Source organism: Aspergillus saccharolyticus (genome assembly GCF_003184585.1).
Source record: "Aspergillus saccharolyticus JOP 1030-1 unplaced genomic scaffold BP01scaffold_2, whole genome shotgun sequence".
Taxonomy (NCBI): Eukaryota; Fungi; Ascomycota; class Eurotiomycetes; order Eurotiales; family Aspergillaceae; genus Aspergillus; species Aspergillus saccharolyticus.
The window spans coordinates 1,290,432-1,305,783 of NW_020290612.1; the positions used below are offsets into that span (position 1 = coordinate 1,290,432).

Below are 15,352 nucleotides of genomic sequence, written 5' to 3' on the forward strand. Positions count from 1 at the left end.
CTCAAGCAGAATAGATTCTTGAAATCCCCACAAAGTCCTCAGATGAATTGCGAAAATAAATGTGCATTTTTAGGTGGGTCGGCCGGGGCAAAAAAACCAAAATCACAGTGCACCAGCCGCCGCATGGCACGAATACTGCATTTCTGCTGATACGCAAGCGACGAATACCCACAGAAAAGCCACGGGAAACGTACCCGGCATGGACATAAACAAAAACCGCAAGAATATATCAGTTGCCAAAGTTACTAGCTCAACTCGACCGCATCAGCAGCGTCATCATCATCATCATCATCCATCAGCTCGGCATATTCCGGCATGTGAATACACCCATGTCATATCATCAGTATTTGGTAGTCAGGCTCAATGTTCAGTCATTCTTGGGGTATTCGGGCAGGGGTATCTTCGTTCGCAATGGTAAAGAATATCAACAGGAATACTTTTCGTCACAAGGGGGTGGAAGCGCGGGTGCTGATATATTCTTCGGGAGAAAAAAAAAAAAAAAGGCAACGGGGCTGATATCTCCCCGAGTCGAGACGTTTGAGACAGGAAATGCCTCTAGTCACACAAAAGCTCAACGGGGAAGCATGTCGGGCATCCAGAAGCGTCCGTTTTCGAGCATGGTATTTAAATCTATCTGGTCCAGGTTGGGCCGGAGACCCAGATCCATCACGTCGCGCGCCACCGCCTTAATTTGCCGCATGATGCTCTGGGAAATCGCCCATGTGCGGGCAAGCGTCTTGAAGACGCCGATTGTCAGCGTGAGCCGGTCGCGACTGGGGTCGGGCATCTGGCCCGCTTTCACGGAGCAGGCGGCAAGCTGCACCATGGAGCTCAGAACTAAGGTGCAGATGAAGAATGGGGTGTGCTTGACGACAGGCATCCGGATGGACGCCAGCGTAGAAATTTCGCTAGCCGCCTTGACGGCCTTCATAGCGTGCGAGTGGTGCGAGAACGCGGGGATGCTAAGCGGGCCATGATGGCCGCAAATCACCTCCGCAGCCACCGCCGGGGACGACAGCAAATCCGACCGCGGGAAGTGCAGGTAGATGGACGATCCATTGATGACCATGGTCGCCTGGAACATCATCTCGTCCACGGATCCATCAGGACGCAGAAGCTCAGCCTTCGACTCGGGCAGATGGTGGAACCAGCTAGTGATCCGAGCGTCAGTAGCTTCCACTTGATCCTGCTGGCCCTCGACCATATCCTGGATGGCCACCACGCGACCCAGGATCCGGGCTGCTTCAATGCGGTAAGTGTAGGACGAGAAATCTCGTTCTTCATCATCAAACGCCCGCTCGTCAAACTGTGCAATCGTCAGTGGGGGTGGAGGAGCCAGTCCGTCCTGGTAGATTCTCTCCTCGCAAGGTAGTGGCACCTCCAGAGGCACTGTGTTACATCGGTATTGCGGTTGAACCCCAAGGGCGGTCAGCATGGCCTCAATAATGAACAACTCCCACCAGGTTCGTCGCAGACTCTCCTCCCGCACGGGATCTCCCTCTCCCATGGTCTGCGCGAATTGTCGAGTGTGCAATCCCAGCTCGAAAGCCAGGTCGACGGCCATTGCGATGCACACTCCAGCATCGGATCGCTCATTTCGCGAATGGAGAACGATGGCCAGGAGCAACAGAGCTTGGATTTTCTCCACAGAGGGCTCCTGCTCTATGACGGACGACATCACCGTCGGCCTATATGCGTCGCTGGAAGCCGCGGGGGTGAAATGAGTGCCAATGAATTTGATCACGTGCTCCAGGAAAGGTGGGACATGGGACCGACACAGGACCCGGAATGGAAGGAGGATGGGGTGGGAGGGGTGGAAGTAGGTGTAGTAGATGTCAATGAGGTAGTTGTCGTTAGGGATAGAGGAGTAAGAGTCCGGGGTGAGGGGACTGTGAGCCGCGCGGAGAGGCTGCGACGAAACCGAGCCATCTGTCGTCAGTTCGGGGCTCGTGGTGGGAAGAGAAGGCGGCAGGGTGCTGGTACTGGGTAGCGGAGTGGTCACAGGCATCAGAGGCATGCTGGTGGGCAGGACCCATTCGGAGGGGACATTGTAGTAAGGCTGAGCCTCGAACGAGGCCGACAAATCCGTGGGGATTTGGTCAGGGGAGGACGGGTTGGCGCGACGTTTCTTTGATGGGCCTTTGTACCCGCGACGCGACGGGGTATACTGGCACTCGGCGCCCGTGGCTGCACAACGACCACAGACGGGTGTGTTACCGTCACACTTGAGATGCTTGTGTCGACATAGTAAGCAGGCAAGGAGTGAAGGCCCGGCGTTCTTGGGTGGATTAGGGGGTTTCGCAGTCACGAATGGGTTGATGCCCGGGTCCATGGTGGCAGGCAGACTGTCATCGATTGATTAACAAAAGGACGTCAATGTGATACAAGCCAGCTCTCTGCTGAAAGCAAATTCCGCAAGGAAGCGAGACAGCCCCAAGCAAGGATCAATGATCGAGGCTGTTCTGGGGAATACAAGATGCTTAAGAGGGTTGGGGTGAAGCAGAGGCCGAGATCTGGAATAGAGCGGGGAGAGCCGCTGTCTGGAATTCTGGGGGAGAAAGACTGAGGGACAAACACGGGAGAGGGGAAAGAAGAAGAGGGGAAAAGAGAGAGAAGACAGCAGACAATGCGAGAAAGGAAAGATGAAGCAAAGATACATACAGTAGAGTCGAATATATATAAGGAAGGCTACAGTAATTGAATCCAGATAGTAAAGTGTAAATTGTGCTTATCCGCGAGCCATGCAGCAAGAAAAGAGGGGGGGAAGAAAGAGGGATTTGGAAGCAAAGCAAAGCAAAGCAAAAGCAGATGATCGGAAGCCGAAATGCTAAAATAATTAATAGCGGCCGGCCCGTTGCGGCCGCTGCCTGTATTTTTAGGCACAAGCACAGCAGTTAAACTCGATGAAAGCTGGAAGATTGTTGTCGCCTGAAGGACGAGGCATCCATCACTGTCGGGCGATGGATGCTGACTACTACTAACTACCAAAGTTAGTTACTCCGTACTAATTAAGTGACATTCCTCCACCCCGAGCGCAAACTGTCCTCCTCCGAACAATCAACAACCTATCACTCTTCATTGCATTGGCAGCTCTTGTCCAGAAAATCAGGTACGTTCCGTGCATCAAACTCTGCACTAGCTGCGCCATTAGCTGGAATTCACGTTTCCTCCCCTTCCAATCCCGATCGACCATCTCATCCCAACGATTTAGGCTAACGTGGCTTCCCCATCCTCCGGACAGTTACCACCTCCATCTCCGCTATCTACTCCTACCCTCACAGCTCAGCGATTCTCCCTATCGTGCATCCACCACCACACCCAACAAAGCTCAATTGAGTCTTACGCTCATACACCCTACAAGTCTGACTTGATACCGGTTACTCCCAACACAAACCACATCCTTCACAATGATCACCGACGACGAGCTCCACCGCCTGGCCGTCTTCCTCGGCAGTTGCGCCATGATGATGATCGTCCTCTACCACTTCCTCGAGGTCAATGCCAAGGACGACGGCGCTGAACTTGACGCCCCCGCCGATAAGAAGGTGCCCGGTATCTCGCAGCAGACGGCGGCGGCGGCTGCGGCCGTGGGATCCTCGTAGGGTGCCAACCGGAGAGATTGGAAGGGGAGGAGAGTAATCGCAGAAGAATGTTATACCCGCTACTTGAAAGTTCTATCTTGCTTCTTTGTCGCGTTCACTCTCATGTCATGTTTCTTGATCCGTTGTTGTACAGCTGTTTTTCATAAGCGAGTGGGCTTGGGGGAAGGATGGAAAAAAAAAGATCAATGGTCATGATGGGTTTGTTTGTTTAGAATACCCGGGCGGTTGTTCTTAGGTAGCTTCCGTCCAATGCATCGTTTGCTTCCCATAAGTCGGTTCAGGAGTGTATACGTATGTGCATATGTATCAACAGTCAAGAGACCCCAGCTTTCCACGGTAGTATTGTAGAAAAACGTGGTTATTCTGGACAGGCTGGGGACAAGCAGAGATGGGTAGAAAGGGAAAGTGATCGGAATACTAGAACCTGAAGGTTGATGCTCTCGGATGCAATAAATCGAGATACAAGTGAGAAGAAACCACTCCGCCCATGCAAAATGTCGAGTTCTTCACATTAGAATGAGCCGCGCGTCTAAACAACCACTTCGTAGACATTCTCGTCCGTGCTGTGTCGCTCGTTCCGCACAAAGTTGGCCAGTTCACAACCTCCCGGATCTAACCCCACGCCGATTTGTTCTTTCAGTCGCTGCACGGCCTTGAGGATCTCCTGAGCTTTTTGCTGCTGAGTGGTGTTGCCGTGAACTCTGTGGTAAGATCTGATTGACGAACCACTCGCCGGAAAGATAAGCATGTCATCCGTGCCTGGTCGGCCGGTCTGGGGGATTGTAGATAGTCCTGTTTCGGTAGTCTTGTCCCCTGTGTGATAGTGCAAGCAAAAGTCAAATATTAACTGCTGCTTCTTCAAAATGCTAAATATGCTACGCGTGAATTAAAAAGGCAATCATCCAGATGCTTTCTCACCAGGTTTTGGCACAGACGGTCCATCACCCAGCCGCCACGCGATAGAGCCCAGATGGTTAGTCTTCACGTGTTTGAACAGCTGCGCAGCAGGCATGGGGTCCAGGTGTGTGCATCCACTCCAGCCGCAAGTCAGCTGTTGGGAAACATGGACCTTGAAGATGTGCTTTTTAAGTCCTTCCAGATTGTGAAGCTCGCCACGACAATTGGTCCATTGACAGCAGAAAACCTGGTATGGCACCTGTGATACAGTCACCACCGGCTGCTTTGGTTTATTGCCGCTCCCAGGCGGACGGCCCGGACCCCGCTTGCCAACCATCGTGCTCGACGGTGTTTTGGGCTGAGATTGTGGTTGCGGCTGCGCCGACGGAGGTGGTGTGTATGCCTGCTGCAAGGAAGGAGGAACACTGGTCTTGGCGGTGAGCTGAACTTGGGGACTTGGAGCTGGGACAGGGATCTCAAGGGTGGAGGTGGGCTTTGATATCTGCGCTTGCGGCTGTGGGTGTGGAGGTAACGTCTGTGGAAAGTGTGCAGGGGCTGGCGGGACTGGGGCAGACGGGAAGATCTGCGGCGGCGGTCGCGGCGCGGGCTCTTGGCCGACCGGCCCTTGATCACGTGCCTCATGTGAGTCGACCAAGTCCCACCGGAACGTCGTCAAATCCGACCCATTGTCCACGTGTGAAAAAGCGTCGCGCAGACGAAAGAGGTGATGATTTAAAGGATCTTCAGTTGGATGACGACCAGATGCTATCAAAACATCTCTAGCAATGGTCTTCGGATCGTAAAACAGCTTGCGGGCAGCATCATCTGCGTTTATCGGCTTCACAATGTCCGCGCGATGTTTGAGATGATCCTTGGCTCGGGGCCCAGTGGTAGTTGTGGGAGCATAACTGTAGACCGACAGTCCACCGGCCGGAATCGAAGGGTGGCCGGCATCTGTGGCTACAAACGAAGCTGGCTGCTTTGGTGTCTTCGGATCTGTGACACGACGTCTCTTAGCGGCGGGTCCGGGCTCCTGTTCCCCAAATACATTGATTTGCTGCTTCTGAAGGACTGCTTGCAAAGGCGCTGGGACAAAGCCCGGGTCGGGCGCAGGAGCAGAAACCGGTGTATGTCCAGACTGTGGCATATGTGGCATACCGTGCGACGGTGTCTGGTGAGGACCTGCGGACGGATTTTGATTCGGTCCACCTGTATACTGACTTGTCGAGAAATTATGAGGCACACTTTGAGAGGATCCCGCGTCAGTCCCGGCGGGAGAAGCATGATTCACCGCCCCGGAATATTGATATGTAGGCGGACCTTGTGGCATAGGTTGAAAGGGTGCGTTGTAAGACCCAGCGGGGGGAGTTTCCCTGGACCCGCTTGTATGCTGGTGTGCTGGTGGATTTTGCAACAGCGCAGGGTAGACCACAGAAGACGGCACCGGTTGCGACGCTTGAGGATAAACCGCTTTCTGCGACTCGGGCGGCACCGTCTTCGAAGTCGGTCGAGGCGCGCTCCCAGTCGCTGACGATGAAGCCGTTCTGTTTCCGTCTGCTATCACTGTCCAGGCTCTTCCGGCGTGCGGTGCACTAGGAGGCGCGCTGTCGTGCGGTTGTGCTGATGTGGGATTGAGCAGTTGAGGAGACCCTGTTGTCTGAGGCTGCCGGGGAGCTGTCTTTGATGGGGGCGGAGCTGCTGCTGCCGCTACCGTCGTACTCGGGGGATCGGAGTGAGATGGCCGTTGAGCCTGTGGAGACGGTGCCCGCTGTGAGTGGCATAGAGCTTGCTGTGCCAGGTTCTGATACGCCTCCGGCCCCTTCACAAGAGCGAACCGATGCTGCGGGCTCTGGGTCCGTGACACGGGGGGCGGCGCGCCGTTTGAGGAATGAGTATAACGAGGCGGGGCTTGCGCTGGGCGAGATAGCGCTGACGATGGAGCTGGCGCCGATGAAGAATTGGCAGGTGTAGGCCTCACATTACTCCTTTCCGCTAAAGGACGGCTTTGCGGGTATGGTGGTTGAAGTCGAGCGTGACCCGCTCCTGGCGAAGGGTGGGACATTTGAGACGGGGGGGGCAAGGCAAAGTACGGATTGGTCTGGAAGTACACCATATTATTGTCCTCGAACCTTTGAGCTTCGGGATCGTAGCCATAGCGCAGGTAGCTCTCGAGCCACTGGATATCATCATTGTTTGACATTTCTCTTCGTCGGCGATGGTGCCGGGATCGCGTTATCAGGGTTTCCCGCGGCGATTGATTTTCGATTCAATCATGAGAGATTATTGACTGACATGGAAGCAGGGGAAAGAGGTGACATAGAGAAATACTAGTGACATATCAGCTCTGTGAACACAGAAAAATTGACACTCGAATAAATCGAGAAATCGAAGCTTGACGCGACTCTAAACGGCGCATCGCGAAATGCAATGGAACAATGACCGGAGGATCATCAACGCGGACCGCCAGTCAAAGGAGCAGGCGGTGAGCTGTCATCTGTACTCGAGAAGAGTAGCCAATAGGAGAGCTCAAACTAAGCGTCGCTCAGATCATGTGACGCACACTAACTAATAAATGCGGTTGCAAGTTGATGTTGACTTCGATAAAGCTTCCACTTTTCGATCTCTGTCAACACCTCAAGAGTGCAATGCAGAATATCCCAGCTCAGAGTTTGCTGTGTGGTCTGGTGTGATGTCTCCGATGAATGGGACCATATCCAGACCAGCTCTTTCTGATGGATCGCATTCGACGCAAGCTTTCGACTTGACAAGACACAGTTCGAAGACAGCGGCTCATTCAGGGAACTTTTAACTTTTCTGCATGCTGGGAACACACGATTGAGACTCTTTAAGATCAGAGCTACATGCTCAGCAAGGCAGTCTCGCGCAGTCAACACGAGCGCAACGCTTCTGAAGCTACGACGCTACCGTAGCTGAAGCTCCCCTTTAGATTATCTCTCCCCCAAACCGCGCCAGGTTTATCTCCTCATCAACCCTTAACAATGCTTGATGAGGTATACGACTGGCGAAGAAGGAATTGCAAATGACTTTACACTGGAGCTAATCCAGAAGGTTGGTTTGCCTCGCTTGCAGACCCGCACTGATGTTACTTCGGTAGCAAGGAAGCTGTGGGTTTGAGAGTGAGACACATACATACTGTAGATTTTAGCGGTTAGCTTTGAGTAGCTGTACAATCAAGCTCGTCAACACAGAATCCGGTCTTAAATACTTTTCCGTCTAATTACGCTTGCTCTGTGAAGCTGCTGGAGCAGGGGGAGGATTTAATTTTCGATAATTCTTAACTGAATTACTAGGCCGGAGCTCGAGATTGTGAGCTGTACAGTAAAGTTTATCATATATATTTGGCTGGTTGGAATAGCTTCGGGTGTATTCGCTTCAATTGTTCGGTTCGAGTCACATTTTACATATTGCGTTTCTTGAATTATCCCTAATAACTCAAGACTGGCCAATGCACGAACAATCACATAAGAGCAGACACAAACTACATTATCATGATATTATACAGAGTAATAAACGCTTCGTATCCATCTCACAGCCCCCATTCCACCGTTCATCATTCAGCATTCATAAGACCATCAATCACCGAATAACACAATAAGACTTGCAGTCAGGGAAGAAATGCATATGAACAAGACACACAGATAGGGCTCAATCTCAAACCTCAACAACTGTCGAAACAAACAGATCAACAACCATGCATCTTGTGCCAGATGCCAACGCCACCTTGTCAATCATCTCCATTCCTCATTCGAATTGCTTTGAGGTCAGCCCACGCATCTCCCCCAAGCCGGCAACCCACACCCCATCCCCACAAACAGATACACCAAAAACACCACTACAACAATCAACAACGCCACCAACTTGACGTTCTTCCACCACATGCGCCGGCGCAGTCCGCGGCTCCGCATCCGGAAATCATGCGCGCTGCCCCCGAGTCGATCCGTTTTGTCCACCAACAGGTCAATGCGCTCGCCGCGCTCCAGCACCCGCTCGATATTCTCCGTCATGATGTCGCGCACATTGTCGATCTCCCGCCGCGCCGAGGCCAGCGAGTCTGAGGGCGGCGCCGTGTTGTACGTCTGCAGCAGCGCGCGGAGGTCCGGGTTGAACGCGGCGCAGCCGTAGGCGGGCAAGGTGGAGAAGTCGGTGCTGGATGGCGGGTAGGTGGCCAGGAACTTGCGCTTGATCTCAAGAAGAAACGCAAAGGGGATCCGGCGGCCTTGTTCGGCGGTGGCGACGACGATGTAGCTGAGCGGGGCGTAGGAGTTTGGTTCAGTGCTGGACGATGATGATGAGGGTTCGGTGTTGCTGCCGCCGCTGGGTGAGTCGGCAATGTAGTGCACGAAGAGGCGCTCGTGGGTGTAGGTGAGCTTTTGGGGTTTGTCGTGCGTGATCTTCGGGAGGATGATGGAGGCGAGCGAGGAGGCGGCGGTTGAGGACGTGCCTGGGGAGGAGTGTTCGGCGAGAATCGTGGTGCGGTGCGCAATGCAGGAGCTATTGATCATAGAGGAAATTAGAATGATTCTTATGTTGCGTTAGGTTGAATTAGGATGAGGGGCATTGCTGAGTTGGCGGACTAGTTGGCAGACAGATCTAGGCTGGGTTTCCGCTGATGTTATGGTTCTTGGAGGGACGTACTAGAGGAGGAAGCTCGAGGGCTTCGAAGTTGAGGCAGCAGCCATGATGCTGAGTTGTTTCAGTGTCACGTCGTCACCGGCTGGCAGAGGCAGACGAAGAGTATGCGGTTGTTGTCCGTCTGGTGCCTGGAGGCATTGATTGCGAGATAAGATCCTCGGTCCGTGACGTCGCCGCCCTCAAACCCCAGACTCAATCACGTGATATGCGTCTTGTTTCTATGTAAACACCCGGGGAGATGGCCTAACAATTGAAGAGCCTCCTGGGAAGCTGGAGATTCCGGCTGGTTTGAATAAAAGAATAGGATTATCTATTAGCTGCCGGTGTACATCATTCGGAGACTGTCAATTCGAACTCTATACCAAGTAGTCTTAGTACCTGTACTCAACAAGATTCGGGATAGTTCGCCAGAGATAAAGATATAATCTACTAGCAGTCAAACTCATAGGGGTCTATATATCAGGACTACATATGATTTGAAGTAAGTATAGTCTCTAATACTTACTATGTCTATAAATCTAGAGCTAATCCTCGGGAGACTATATTCTATACTAGAAGATAAATGATAACCAGTCAAGTAGTAGCTTTCATATAAATTCAAATTACTAGAGTACAGATAGTATTCTGATATACCCTAAGAACGCTACTACATCATGTAGTTTAGTCAAGACTGAAAGAAAGCTCTTATATAATCGAAATCAGTCTTCAATGCTTTTCTCTTCCTAGTTACCGCGGCGTCTCCTCTGCAGCAACCAGAGGAGCTGTTCACATCTGAACTGTTCAAGTCACCTGGCCTACTTCTGGCGTCTGACAACATTCCCCTTATATCTTATTCACACGGTTGAAACTAGCAACAAAATCAGCTGATGTACTACTACGCAGTAATATGGAATTTACTCACTGGACCGTCAGTGAGATCTATATGGCTGGAAAAGAGATACCTCCCAGATTGTGCCATTTACACCAGATTCACTTGAACCTTGAATCCACACCACCGACTTGGTCTTCTCCAACCTGCAATCTGAACCACGGGGACTGGCAGCGCGTAGAGTATGCAAGCCAGAGCTTCGGGCGTCATGTGGTTGACACATATTCTCAGCTCATTAAAGGTGAAATGCAATGGCTGACGGAGCTTCCATCGGCTCCAAGGTGTGCTATCGCACCATCAAGCATTTCCAGCTTTCTCTGCTGAATGAAGCATCTTACGAAGATTGATACAAACAGAATACTTGCCCAGGTATAAGTGACATATATGTGAAAAGGGTCATGAAAAGGGTATCAAATGAGAATAAACACTATGTACCGCAGCATAACAACAGAATAATGAGACAGCCAACCATGTACTTATATAAAGACAATGAACATTTCATAATCATAAATGCATCACGTGAGATCGACGGCTACTGATTCTGTGAGATGGTTCCCTCCTCGCGCAGGTGAGTGCTCGACTCGTCCGAGTATTGACCTTCGCTGCTGGTCTTGCTTTTGCGAGAACCCGGTCCGTTCTTTTTCGCCTCTTTCTTGTCACCGGCCCGTCTTTTCTTCTTCTCCCGTTGAGTGATGATACCTTGCTCGTCAGGTCGACTTTGGCTGCGACTGCCTCCACCGCGACGGAGATCCTTGACTTCCTTGATCACCTCACGGAAACCTTCTTCAATATTGTTCATCCGAGCCAGAACGAGTTTGCTCAGCATATCCTGGTTGCTGTTTGGACTGTCAGACCGCCTGATGTTGCCCGTGGCGTAGGCCATTTGGGTAGTCATGCTTGACGGAGCCCCGCCAAGGAAGCCATTCGCGATAGCCTTGTTGTCTCCCAGGTCAGAGCCCAGTCCGTCGAGCATTGATGGCTGTCGGCGTCCCCTGAAGTGAGAGTCTGGCGCCGAGAAACCATTCATGTCTGGGACTGACATGGGGTCAGATCTACGCAGGGTTGTGGTTCGAGACCGGCCACCGTCCGTACTGTGCCGTCGTAAGGCCCAAGGTCCCCTGGATGTCGGACCAAGGATACTACTGGCACGGTCTGGCGTGTGGGCCCTCGGCCTGACAGGATGTGGCATAGCTTCCGGGTTTTCATGTTCGCTTCTCCGGGAGATCGGATTGTACAGCATAGTGGCACCCGAGTAGTTCCGTGTATGCATTCTGAAGCGCCGAGCGGGACTGTTCTTGCGAGATTTTAGTCGCGCTGTTGAGGGCCGGGAGCTGAAGAATCTCGGTGGCGTGGCATGAGAGCTCTCGTGGGAGCTCATGAGAGTGTTCTGCTCGGAATTCTTCGACGGTGATTGATGATCCTGCCCTCTCTCAGCCCACTCGCCATTATCGTCGCTCGTAAGCTCATCATCACCCTCCATTCCTGTCTGCCGCGAAAGCTGTCTCGTTCTTGCAGGTGTTAAGAAGCCTCTCCCAAACCGGGGTGTGGCAGGTGAAGATGCCGCATGGTGCGCAGATTCCTCAGGGTTAGAGGTAGCCGACCGGTTTGACTCTGTAAAATCGCGCAGACTCCGTGTCGTTCGTCGCGGATACCCGGATCGGTTCCTTGGAAATCTTTCCAAACGGTCAACTTCATCCGAGTCCTGCTCATCGGGAGGGTGGATCGGCCCGGATCCCATGGTTTGCATCCAGTTATTAACGACCAGGTCATTTTGTCGAGGATGAAGCTTTGCAAGACCTCTGCCAGGCTCATCCTGATAAGGTTGTCGAAAAACAGCTTCTAAGGCCCGGTCTTTCTGATAGGTCGCTACTGAGGGTTCTCGGACAAGCCGATGGCCTTGGGAAGTGAAAGCTCTGAATCGATTACGACGGGGTCGAAAGCGATCTGCGCTATCGGTACGAGCAGATGGATCGAAGAGGTCGATAGAGCCCATGACTTGCAAGCTGAGTATTGTTTTCTCATAAAGGCAAATGGAAAACAAAATCGGCAGGTGAGTCACTTTGATGATGGTGCGGTTAAGTCGCACAAACTGTCTGAAAGACATGAAGTAGCGCAATGGAGCGATCAACCATGCCAGTATGTTTGTCGGCGCAACATACGAAAAGAGAGCATCCGATTTCACCATGGAGATGGTATTGACAGCGAAAAGGAATTGGTGCTCTTGATTGGCGTTCTGTACAATGGCCATAAAGGAATTGGTGAGAACCGTGATCAGTATGGTCACGACAACGAAATGACAGATGAATAAGAAGATAGTCAGTATGATCTTCCCCAACGTGTTGTAGTCATCCCAGAGGGTCCAGGCCGTTGGGGTAAACCCCATCAGCATCTGGAATAGAGCATACGCCACGGCACCAGGCGAGTGGTCTTCGCCATTGCCAAAAGAGAGTGTGAATGCAACAAAGAATCCACTGCAGGCTATGATGATCAACAGAAAGACTGCGATCAAGTCCGAGGCCATGATCCGGAATGCGATGAGCAATTGGGAGAAATACCGATAATGATCGAGGATTGAAAAAAGGCGTGGGAACAACAGGACGGCATTCGCAGCCAGAATATCGTACGCCTGATCTGCAATGTATTTATTACGCGTGTATGGCATCACAGCGCCATAAAGCCGCATGCAGTAATAGCAAAAGAGAAGGAACAGGATCCCGAGGTCAAAGAGATTCCAGAAACTCATGAGATATAGGCTGAATCCCTGCTCGTTAAAGCCAACGATTTCGTCAAGCATAAAGCCAGCACTCCAAAACCAGAAAACGATCTCAAGTGAGGTGATTTCAAGGCGACGCTGTTGCAGAACAGCTAGAAACAGGACCAGCAAGATTGCGAACGAAAGTGTGGATAGAAACTGACGGTAACGAGGCACCCGCAGCCTGGAAAGCTTGAACAAAGATGCGTCTCTTGGGTCGTAGATAGTCACTGAGCGGCGCAGACCGGACATTCCAGATTGTACCTGCTGATTGACCGGTACTGCATTGGAAGTCGAGCCGTAGGCCAGACCTCCGTTCCGATGAGGTCTTGCCAGCGAGCGATGAAGATTGTCGGCTGCCGAATGAAACACTATTGTGCCTGCCCAAATGGCCTCGAGCTGCTGGACAACAAGAGGATGTGATAAGAAACGTTTGGCTTGGGCTCTAATGGCTATTTCGAGGCAGGAAATACGGGCAATACCAGGTCGCTTATTGACCTGCGTGGAATTCCAACCTCGTGTTCGTTCGGTGACAGCCTGTCCATTGAGCGGATAAAACTCATAAGACAGAGCATCAATCAATTCTCGCGTCGTATACTCCCGCAGTAATTTTATGGCGAGAAGCTCGCTCACCATAGCCCTGGTCTGACTCACACCACTGTTTCCGGGGTTCGAATGCACCTCTTTTGCGAATTGCAAGCAGTTGGTCATTAGCGCGTATAAAGTGGCTCGGGAAAAGTGTCCCGCTCGTATTTTCTGTTGAATAGGCTTCACGAGGAATTGAGAGATCTGAGGCGACCGCAACTGGTCCCAGGTCAAAGTAGTTTCGCAGCGCGCGACAATCAAGGGGCGAATGGCGTGCGTGATATCATATACCGGAAGGGTGTCTAGAGTTCATCGTATGATTAGCCCATGTGTAAGCGTAAACTCACGGCCCATATAATCCGTACCGAGGTGAGAGGCAGAAAAGATAGGAAGAAGAGGGCTGGTGTCCGCAGGTGTCTCCTCCCCTTCATCTTCATCGTGGTTGAAGCCCGGTAGTTGACCACTTGTCTCATTGAAGCCATTGTTTCCATCCAATTCTCCATATCCTTGTCCCCCTTCCCCTTGCGGGGTGATACTGTCGAGAAACGGCCACGGTGAGTCCCGAGTAGTATACGGCGATGAAAACGGAGAACGGTCTGCGTATGTTCTCCGTTTCTTCGGGCGTAAGAGAGAGGCAAGCATCTTTTCGAGCAACTCCTGGCAAAGTCGCGATCGGACGAGGGGCGGTGACTGGAAGGGTCCTTTATCTTATCATGTTCCAGCAGCCCCAAGTGAAACAAACAAAGAGGGAAAGAATCTATGCGCGACGATAGATGACAACCAAAGGTCAGCAGTAATCTGCAAAGAAAGGATTGAGGAATTAGTGAATGTCGTCAGACAAGTTCGCGTGATCGGAGTTCACATTTCTGCGCCGGGTCAGATAAACAGGGAGAGCTACCGAATGATGAAACGATTTGCTGCAAACAATTTGACGCAACTCACATGCGCCTGCAGTGCAGCAGTGGAAGAGAAGTTTGCAGGAGTGCAGGGAGATGAACGGCCATCTTGGAGATTTCATGCGACAACGCCCAGGCCGCGTCTTAGCGCAAGATAAGTAGTAGCTTTAAGCCTTGGCCAGCCCAGGCTGAAGCACTGACCTGCAGTGGAAGGGTGAGACCATATTACGTAGGGGGGGAAAGATTCGGGCGGAAGGCCGGCCTTAATAAACTAGTAGTTTAGTCGCTAACTTAGTTGACCGGAGTATATGATATTACTATAGTACGGCTGCTAGTCTGCTACACCCCCTTCAGCCTGCTCTTTGCATTGGAACCATAAACAATTCTCTGTCCATCAGAAGACTCCATGGACTCTCTCCACCTTCCAGGTGAAAATGCGAATTCTACCATCAATTCCTGCTCACTTATCCAGAATCATTCAGAAATCCCCTAGTATTAATCATTTTATCTACTTATTAACCCATTGGCCAATTTATGGAAGAGATAAGAGTGGTCAGATGATGATGCATGACCCTGCCACATTCCAACCACTAACCTGATTCAAAGCTTAGTCGTGGTGACTGTGGTGTACTAGTTAGTCTTCCGTAGATGAGATCTGCCCCTCTGTACGGAGTAACACAGTGCCACCTAGAGTAAGGACTGGGTAGAGGGTTGACTTGATTGAGTACACCCTCATCTGCTGTGCGAGCACAGTATACTTCCAGTTTGCATTATGTACTAACTTACTGGGTTTTCCCACCCAACCGGGATCGGTACCGCCAATTCGGGGAAGGAAAACAGGGGGGCAAGGATGAATCATACTCCGATGATTGATCCAGACCAGATCCAAGGCAGGGAACCCAAGTGCTGCTCACCGCCTGCACTAATTCCGCCGCACGCGAGGTCGATCAACACTAAAAGTGGCGATTCTCCACTTATGACCAATGAGTTTGTGTGCCAAGTAACTGCAATAGGTCTAGGGCGGCATCGGCAGATTCTGGATGGGGACGGGAACCCCCCTCCCTTCGTACGGAGTAGGACACGGAAAAGTCACAGCACA

The 15,352-nt window shown here is 51.7% G+C and overlaps 5 protein-coding genes across 5 annotated transcripts; 1 reads left to right on the forward strand and 4 right to left on the reverse strand.

The window, feature by feature from the left end:
* Positions 1-564: 564 nt before the first annotated feature.
* BP01DRAFT_352996 (Zn(II)2Cys6 transcription factor) lies at positions 565-2,765 on the reverse strand. Its single transcript, XM_025574065.1, has one exon. The coding sequence runs from the start codon at positions 2,330-2,332 to the stop codon at positions 572-574; it is 1,761 nt and encodes a 586-aa protein (XP_025435516.1). The 5' UTR covers positions 2,333-2,765; the 3' UTR covers positions 565-571.
* A 196-nt stretch (positions 2,766-2,961) lies between these two features.
* Positions 2,962-3,863, forward strand: BP01DRAFT_352997 (dolichyl-diphosphooligosaccharide--protein glycosyltransferase subunit 4). Its single transcript, XM_025574066.1, has 2 exons — positions 2,962-3,109; positions 3,242-3,863. The coding sequence occupies exon 2, from the start codon at positions 3,408-3,410 to the stop codon at positions 3,600-3,602; it is 195 nt and encodes a 64-aa protein (XP_025435517.1). The 5' UTR covers positions 2,962-3,109; positions 3,242-3,407; the 3' UTR covers positions 3,603-3,863.
* Positions 3,822-6,699, reverse strand: BP01DRAFT_420472 (putative C2H2 finger domain protein; the record flags this gene model as incomplete). The annotated part of the gene is made up of 2 exons (XM_025579466.1): positions 3,822-4,415; positions 4,521-6,699. 2 exons carry the CDS (start codon positions 6,697-6,699, stop codon positions 4,132-4,134), a joined length of 2,463 nt encoding a protein of 820 aa, XP_025435518.1. The 3' UTR covers positions 3,822-4,131.
* Positions 6,700-7,888: 1,189 nt separating this feature from the next.
* BP01DRAFT_420473 (synaptobrevin family protein) lies at positions 7,889-9,287 on the reverse strand. Its single transcript, XM_025579467.1, has 2 exons — positions 9,156-9,287; positions 7,889-9,011 (listed from the first exon to the last, which is right to left on the reverse strand). Exons 1-2 carry the CDS (start codon positions 9,197-9,199, stop codon positions 8,282-8,284), a joined length of 774 nt encoding a protein of 257 aa, XP_025435519.1. The 5' UTR covers positions 9,200-9,287; the 3' UTR covers positions 7,889-8,281.
* A 1,137-nt stretch (positions 9,288-10,424) lies between these two features.
* On the reverse strand, positions 10,425-14,347 carry BP01DRAFT_353000 (putative cation channel family transporter). Its single transcript, XM_025574067.1, has 2 exons — positions 13,723-14,347; positions 10,425-13,659 (listed from the first exon to the last, which is right to left on the reverse strand). The coding sequence occupies exons 1-2, from the start codon at positions 13,997-13,999 to the stop codon at positions 10,553-10,555; spliced, it is 3,384 nt and encodes a 1,127-aa protein (XP_025435520.1). The 5' UTR covers positions 14,000-14,347; the 3' UTR covers positions 10,425-10,552.
* Between the last annotated feature and the right edge of the window lie 1,005 nt (positions 14,348-15,352).